At 35.8% G+C, this 9,144-nt stretch overlaps 1 protein-coding gene across 1 annotated transcript; it reads right to left on the reverse strand.

Moving 5' to 3' along the window:
• Window positions 1-293: 293 nt before the first annotated feature.
• LOC100965827 (tubulin alpha chain-like) lies at window positions 294-818 on the reverse strand. The gene has a single exon (XM_012805905.1). It carries the CDS (start codon window positions 803-805, stop codon window positions 362-364), a length of 444 nt encoding a protein of 147 aa, XP_012661359.1. The 5' UTR covers window positions 806-818; the 3' UTR covers window positions 294-361.
• Between the last annotated feature and the right edge of the window lie 8,326 nt (window positions 819-9,144).

Below are 9,144 nucleotides of genomic sequence, written 5' to 3' on the forward strand. Positions count from 1 at the left end.
ACTCAAGCTGAGAATATAATCAAAGACTCTAATCCCTTCATATTAGCTCCAAAGAAGATGAAATACCTAGGAATATATCTAACAAAGGATATTAAAGATCTCTATATAGAGAACTATTAAACCCTGAGAAAAAAATAGCAGAAGACATTAAAAAATAGAAGAACATACTATACGCAAGTGAAGAATTAGCATCATTAAAATGTCCATATTACCCAAAGCAATGTAAAGATTTATTGGAATCCTCATCAAAGCACTAATTTTTTGCTTTATTTTTTGTTTTTTTGTTTTTTTCCTGCAAGTACACTGTTTATTTTGAAAGGCTTTTGCAATGCACATAGTGGAGAGTCTCCAGGAAGCTGTTTTATTCTTCTCCCTCATCCTCATCCTCAGAGGAATCAATGCTCACTTCCTCATAATCCTTCTCCAGGGCAGCCGTATCCTCCTGGGCCTCAGAGAACTCCTGTTCCTTCATACCTTCACCCGTATACCAGTGCACAAAAGCCCTCTTGGTATACATCAGGTTGAACTTGTGTTCCAGGCAGGCCCAGGCCTCAGCGATGGCAGTTATATTGCTCAGCATGCACACGGCACGCTGCACCTTGGCCAGGTCACCCCCAGCCACCATAGTGGGAGGCTGGTAGTTGATACCAACCTTGAAGCCAATAGGGCACCAGTTCACAAACTGAATGCTGCACTTGGTCTTGATGGCAGCGATGACAGCACTGACATCCTTGGGCACCACTTCTCCATGGTACAGCAGGCAACAGGCCATGTACTTGCTGTGCTGAAGGTCACACTTCACCATCTGGTTGGCAGGCTCATAGAGGCCAATTACACATACATCAATGTTACAGAGTAATGAAAATTTTTCTTACTGTTTGTGGTCCTTAAAAGTTTACAAAGCAGGGAGTTTGCAGTCTCTTTTACACTTCACAAGTGCAGTCCTGGAGAGGAAATAACATTTTTCTTCACTGGGATCAAGTCTACCCATTTGTCTACGTAAGCTAAAAAAAAAAAAAAAAAGATCGATGAATACTTCTTAATACATTTTTTCTAATTTATCTTTAACAAAAATAACTACTCTAATAAAATGATTATGGAGCCTGCAGTTGGGGGGAGGGTTGTTGTTGTTTGCTTCTGTTTTTTGAGACAGATTCTTACTCGGTTTGCCCAAACTAGAATGCTGGGGTTTCAGTCTAGCTCGCAGCAACCTCAAACTCCTAGGTTTAGGCGATCCTCGTGCCTCCTCCTCCCAAGTAGCTGAAGTAGCTGAGACTACAGGAACACCCCACAAAGCTAGGATAATCTTTTGTATTTTTAGTGGAGACAGAGTCCCACTCTTGCTCAGGCTGGTCTCAAACTCCTGAACTCGAGGATCTGCCTGCCTTGGCTTCCAGACTGCTAAGGTTAGAGGCATGAGCCACCATGGTTGGCTATGAAGCCTGCAGTTTGAAAAATGCTATGTGTTTTTAATTGTTGAATCTGAGTAATGAGTGCATGAAGGTTCATTATTTCAATATTATTCTTGGTGTAAGTTTGAAATATTTCATAATAAACATGTTAATAAGAAAAAGAAAAACCACAGACTGAGAGAAAATATTTTCAAATGATCTTCCTGATCAAGGACTTGCAACCAGAATTTATAAAGAACTCTTAAGACTCTATAATAAGAAAGTAAGCAACCAGATAAGACCAAATGATTTGAACCACATTCCATCAGAGGAAATACACATGAGGAAAAATAAACACATGATAAAATGCTCAAGATTAATAGGCATTGATGAAATGAAAAATAAAGCCATTATGAAATATTGCTCTATAAACCTATTAGATTGGCTGAGATTGTAGAAAAACATGATCTCTTTTGCAGTATTTATAGAATGTAAATTGGTGCAACTACTTTGGAAAGCAGTTTATGAAAATGTTAAACATACAAGAAACATATAATACAAATATTCCACTCCTAGGTATTTACCACAGTTAAAAGAAAACATGTATCCCTATTAGACTTGTGCCGAATATTTATAATAGCTTTATTTTAAATAAATCCAAACTGAAAAATCCACATTAGGGTGAATGATATGCTTGATATCTTGATTATGGTCTTGGTTTCATGACTGTTTTCATATGTGGAAATTTATTCAACTGTGTAAACGCACACAGTTAATTGCATGCCAATTAAATTCAATAAAACACTTAAACAATTATTCATATTACTCATCCATATGATTGACTGGCTTTTAAGAATACAAACTTAGGCCTCTTTGGAACATTATTACTAATTGTTGTCATTTGAGGTCAATTCAGCTCAAATTATATCAAGATATATTCATGATATTTAGGAAATACAGCTGCCTTCTCAAGGGACTTAAAGTGCAACTCAAAACACTATTGATGTATTTATTCACTTGCCTAAGCCAAGCCCTTCACTAGGTGGTGGAAACTGAAAGATAAATAAGAAATAGTCTTTGGGGTACATACAATAGAGAATGATACATGTTTGCAAAGGGTAATATTGGAGTACACGAGAGGGATTCTTTGGCCAACTTTGGCTGTTCAGGGAGGTCTTCTTGGTATGGTGAAATCTAAGCTGAGTATTAATGGAGTTAGTCTGACAGCAACTGGTGAGCTTAGAGGGGCACTACATACAAATGAATCAATATGTATATATAAATAGAGGCAACAGAGAACGGAGTTGGATTTGGTACAAGAGCTTCTGTATGGCTGAAGTTAGAGAATAGGTCTTGGAGGTATGGGCAAGAAAAGGAAATCAGATCATGAAAGGCCCCAGGTCATCTTAAGGAGTTTGCATCATTCACCAAGAGTGATGGAATGGCTCTGAAAGATTTTTATTAGGAGCACATGTGTGAAATGTTATAGGAAAAAAATCCCTCTGTGATGAGTAGAACTGAAGACAAGGCTCGATACAGGAAGCTGTGTTAGGAGAGTAAAATAATCATCGATTTAAAAGATGATGGGAGCCTGACCACAACTGTGGAAGTGGGATTTGAGATACGAATAATTTGAGAACTATTTCTTGGTTTCTATGGTGAGAAAGGAGTCAAAAAATACAGAAAAAGCAGGAAGAGGTGGCAAGTTCAATTCCAAATACCTAGGCATGCCTGTGGTACTCCTAGAAAGACATGTGACAGGGGAACGGAACTCAACATTATCTATAATAATTTTTCCTCAAAATATAGAGCTTGATTCAAATAAAATTACAGAAATGTTAATTCTTGTTAATGTAGATGAGTGATACATATAACAAACTTTATTTTGTTTTGCTATAAATTTGAAATATGTCAAAACTTTAATTTAAAAAAAATGAAAAGAGATACGATACCATGACAAACTAGAAGCTAGTATAATTACATTTTCTATGATTTAACTAAAACCTGGATAAACTAACAAGCTAAGGTTTTAAGACACTGCCTGAATTCACACACACACAAAAAAAGGGTGGGGGAGAACATTATCAAACCCCATTATAAAAATTGTTTTTTTAAAAAAAACTGATGCTATCTTCCTGGGATTTAAAATCTAATCTTAGAATGAATCTAAGACATCTTCATTACTTAGGAATCCTCAAAAGGGAGTAAAGTGCTGACAAACACAAACTCAAATAGTTTCTAGGGGGAGTTAGCTCCAGTTTAGGCCCTCAGGATTGGCTCAGATCAAATTTGGTAAAGAGCTCACACACGCATAAAACAAGGAAGAAAGACCCCAAGAATGATAGTCAGCAAAAGAAGAAATAAATCTAAATCCTAAGTACTTCATATATTAGAATTACCAGAAAAAGAATACTTACGCTTACAATGTTAAAAGAAATAAAATATTAAATTTTGAAAAACAAAATGAATGGAGAACAAACAACTATCAAAAACCCTGCAGATTTACATAAGAACACTCTCAGAAGAACATTTCTACGAAAAGAAAAACATGGTGATTAAAATCAATGAATGAAGTAAATAACAGATATAACTAAGAAGAGATCTGGTAAGCTGTAACACAGAGCTGAAGAAGTTACTCCCAATGAAAGAGAGAAATAATGGGTGAGAAATTACAAAAAAGAGGTTAGAAACATGGAAAATAGAGACCGTCTTAGTTTAAACCAAAACAGAATGCTAAGAATGAAAGAGAGGCCACATGGGGACAATGGCTCAGAATTACCCAAAACTGCTCAAATACATGAATAAGCAGAGCGAATGAACACAGTGGAAAACAAGCGGGATAAATAAAAAGAAATGCACCCCAATACATTTTAGGGAGACTACAGAGCACTGAAGAAACAGTGCCTTTCCCTCCCAAATGTCAGGCAGCCTAACAGCAGACATATGAAGACCAATAACAGAAGCCAAATAATCTCATCTGCTGAGAGATGATTACTGTCAATTCAATGTATTGAGCAAAATTATCTTTTAAGAATAAGATAGTTAAAGTTAATAAATACTTATAAAATACCAGTTAGATGAATGAAGACAAGACTAGATATAGGAAGCTCCATTAGGAGACAGAAATAATCATCAAATTAAAAAGTGATGGGAGCCTGAACCACAACTGTGGAAGTGTGAAGTATTTCACTATACTAAACACATATAGTAATATAGTACAGGCATAGAATGTGCAGTTATAGATGTCATAGCATATTATAAATCACCATAATGAGTATGGTGCCAGTAAAACATAATTTAATATGAAACAAAAGGATGAACAGAGTTATTTAGTAAATAACCCTAGAAGCGTTCTTACAAAGGCAGCAACAGGCAGTATAACCACTATCTCTACTAAAATTTCATGTTACTCTGGAATTAGTATCCAATGCAATTAAATAAGATAAAACAATTACAAATATAAGAATAAAAAATTAGAATATCTCTATTCATTTTTTAATTAATGAATTAGTTTTTATTTCAGGTTAATGAGAGGATACAAACATCAAGTTTACAATGTTTTCATTTATTAGGTAAAGTCCCTCTGTAGTTGTCTCCTGCACCCAAGATGTGTGCCATACACCCCTATGTTGTGTCCATTAAATGGGAGCACACCAATCCTCCTCACCTCCCTCCTCCCGTTTTTCCCCTCCCTCATTCCTCCTCCCCCCATCTTTAGGCAAGTATCCAAGGTACTCAATATTAGCTTGAAGCCAGTAGATGATCTAAAACATGCCCACATGGGAGAAAACCTCAATTCAATTCAAGAATATCTCTATTTAGATATGATAAGATAATATATCTGGAAAACTCTAGAGAACTATGATTGAATAAACCCACAATAATAGATTTCAAGAAAACAGTCACGTTCAATAAAATTAACATGCAATTAACAATGCTATTAACATATGCATATAAAACTAATAGATAAGGACAACTCCATTTACATTAAGAACAAAAAGATAAAAAAGAATAAACTTAATATGAAATAACAAAAATCTATGCTTTTTAAAACACTATAATACTCTTCTGAAAGACACAAAATAGCCATGAATGATATCTCCTCTTGATTAGAAAAGTTTAGCCTCATTAGGGTAGCAGTTCTTATCAACTGGTTTACAAAAATATAGTCAAAATAAAACATGGAAATGAGATTTTTTTCATGGCGATAAACAAATTGTTGTCATAGTACACTTTAAAAAAGCAACATGTAAGAATATCTAGGATAACACTGAAGAAGGAAATAGGAAACTATTCCCACCACACATAAACATATACTACAAATCTACTATACTTAAAATAGTGTTATACAGATAAGGTAATAGACCAAAAAGGCAAGACACACATTCAGAAACGGACCAATAAGATCTTGAAATCTCATGTATTATAAAGGTGGCATCTCAGTCACTGGAGCAAAGATAGTCTTTTGAATAAATGGTGGAAAAGAAGAAAAATTAGACATACACTATACTATGCACCAAATAAGTTCCAAGTGGATCAGAGTGCAATTGTAAATAAATGAAAATATGTAAACACTAGAAAAAAACATGGAAAAATTTCTCCTTAACCTGGATTCAATAAAAGAAAAGTTTAAGTTGATAATTTTGACTGCATATAAAATAAAAAAGAACTTGGATAAGTTAAAAAAAAAAAAGGAAGCAAATTCACAAAGCAATCTACAAACCAGGAGGAAATATTTGCAACAATATCTTGGAGAATGAGCTGATATCCTTACTAGACAAACAAATATTAATTGAGCAATAAAACATCAAAAGTCTTCCAGAAAATTGGACAAAGACCCAAAGTAACAATTTATGAAACATGATATTTATATTTTTAAAAGGGCTCTTAAGCATATGAAACCAGCCTTCCCATACATTGCTGGTAAGCAGGCACAATGTATAACTGTTGTAGAGAGGAATATGGCAATCCTTAACAAAACTACATGTGCATTTATTCTTTGACCCAGCAATCTTACTACGGGAATTTAATCCAAAGATAATTTATAATAATTTGGAAAAAGATAGTCATAGTGATCTACATTAAAAAATATTTGCAACAGCAAAAATTTGGAAACAACCCAAATATACAAGAAATGATTTGAACAAACTGTGGTATATGCACAGAACGGAGTACCACACAGCTGTGAAACAGAAGGAAGAATTCCCTGTAGCTGAAATGGAGTGATTCTAGGAGATACGTGAAGTGGAGAAAACAAAAGTTCAAAATATCATATAGTATGCCATGTTTGGGTAAGAAAGAAGGGGAAATAATAAAAGACACATGTATTGCCTTGTTTCACACACATGAAAAGAACCACAGGAAAGAAAAACCAGAAGACAATAGAGTTGTGTACTTACAGTAGGTGGTGCAGTGTGGGATGAAAGGGGCACCGGGTAGATGACAATTCCCTGAGTATGATGCTTTCTGAAATAGTGTTTACTGGTGGAAGCACGCCAGTGATCTACACACTAAAAAATAAAATTAAATCAACAAAGATAAGATGGGAGGAAAAAAAGACTAACACTGAAATCAAACTGAAAAAAAAAAGACCCATAAAAGATAAACTAATTCAAGTCACAGCTCTGACTGTGAGTGGATGTTAAAAAAAAAAAAAAAAACTAAAAAATATGAACTATTTGAGTAGATTTATTTCTTATAGTGGCATGGGCAAAGCAATTGAGAAATCATTCCAATGTACATAGCATCACATGACTAAGTGTGAGAGTAAATACAGCTGTTGGTCTGGGTGTGGCTTCTCATGCTGTAATCCCAGACCTTTGGGGAGCTGAGGAGGGAAGATCACCAAGGCCAAGAGTTTGAGACCAGCCTGGGGAACAGAGTAAGACCTTGTCTCTAAAAAAAAATTAGGTAGGTGTGGTGCATGCCTGTTGTCTCAGCTAGTCAGGAGGCTAAGGCAGGAGGATTGCTTGAGCCCAGTTTTTTTTTTTCTTTTTTCATGTTTTATACATTTTATTCACATATTTCTCCAACTTTGAAATGACAAAACCCAATTCTATGGTTTCCCATTACACAGCATCCTACAGGTATGTATATTCTACAAAGACTAGTACGGAGTTTCTCTTCTTCCTCAAAACGCGAGATAACTCATTTGGGTTTCATCAACTTGTACTGTGCTGGTGGCGTCCCAGCATTCTAGTTGTTCTGAGACAGGGCAGAGGGATCAGGAATGCAGGACATGTGCTAAGGCATGCAAATAGATACACACAGAGAAACAGAAAAGCAGGACATTTACAAAGAATCGAACCTTTCCAATCCCTGCAGCGGCGCGGTGTTGAAGGACAAATCCTGCACAAACGCTTTTGCAAACTCAGGCTTTGCTGAACCCTGCAAAGACTGACAACTGGATACGGTGAAACATACAACAACCATTAACATCTCTCTCTTTTTATCACTGAGACAATATTTCAACACACTGTACTCTAGCCTGGGTGTCTCAAAAAACAAAAAAAAAAAGTTGTTGCGATCCAAAGTTTTCACTGCAATAGAAAAAAGGACCTACACACAGGGAATGGAAAAGGCAAGGAAGGGCCCTGGAGAGAGAGAGAGAGAATGGGAGGTATCATTTGGGGGTTTTTAGTTGAGGTTTTTTTTTAATTCTAAAGTAGAAAACTTTTGTTCATTGTTGTTTTATTGTTTGGAATTCATTGAGGGTACAAAGAATTAAGCTTTACACCATTAGTATGATGTTAGCTGTGGGTTTTTCATAGATGGCTTCAATCAGCTTAAGAAAAGTGTGACCTATCCCTATTTTCTTAAGTGTTCTTGTTAGAAAAGGATGCTGAATTTTGTCAAATGCTTTTTCTGCATCTATTGAGAGGATCATATGGTCTTTCTTTTTGCTTCTATTGATATGGTATATTACATTTATGGATTTGTGTATGTTAAACCAGCCTTGCAGCCCTTGGAGGAAGCCTACTTGATCGTGATGTATATTTTTTTTAATAAGTTGTTCCAACCTATTAGCTAAGATTTTGATGAGCAGTTTTGCATCAATGTTCATTAGTGAAATTGGTCTGTAGTTCTCCTTTTTAGTTAGGTCCTTTCCTGGTTTTGGAATCAAGATGAGGTTTGCTTCATAGAATGTGTTGGGGAAGGTTCCTCCCTCCTCAATGTTTTGGAATAGGTTCTGCAGTATAGGTACAAGCTTTTCTTTGAAGGTGGGATACAATTCTGATGTGAAGTTTTGGAGGTTTCATTTTGAACTTAAGATTTCAAAAATATGGACATGATTGTGTATAGATATGGAAATGTATGTGCATATACACAAACACACATGTACATACACACCAACACGTTTATATGTCATTGCTTATACGGCCTGGCACTGTCCAGGCTCGTTGACAATGAGCACACCTACCACACGGATCCTGGTCTTTAATACCACTAGAGAACCAGGACTCCTCAGAGGAATTCTGGGGCTGGGCCGGGAGAGATATAAGATGAGTTTGGAACATCTTGTGGTGTCAGAAAAATAGGACGTGCTCAAAATCCATAGGGTTTGTCTTTAATGGGGATCTCAGTGGCCTAATCTGAGATAATGGGAGTGACAGAAGCAACAAAAAAATAACTAAAGGTAGTAATATAAAAAGGAACCACGAGGTCACGGTGATAATAAATAGATAAATGGAGATAGATGAGAGAAGATGTTTGAGTCAATAAATAAATTAGCAGGGAGAAAGAAGGGCTGTAG

The sequence above is a fragment of the Otolemur garnettii genome, unplaced genomic scaffold (assembly GCF_000181295.1).
Source record: "Otolemur garnettii isolate 467f Iridium unplaced genomic scaffold, OtoGar3 scaffold00045, whole genome shotgun sequence".
Lineage (NCBI taxonomy): Eukaryota > Metazoa > Chordata > Mammalia > Primates > Galagidae > Otolemur > Otolemur garnettii.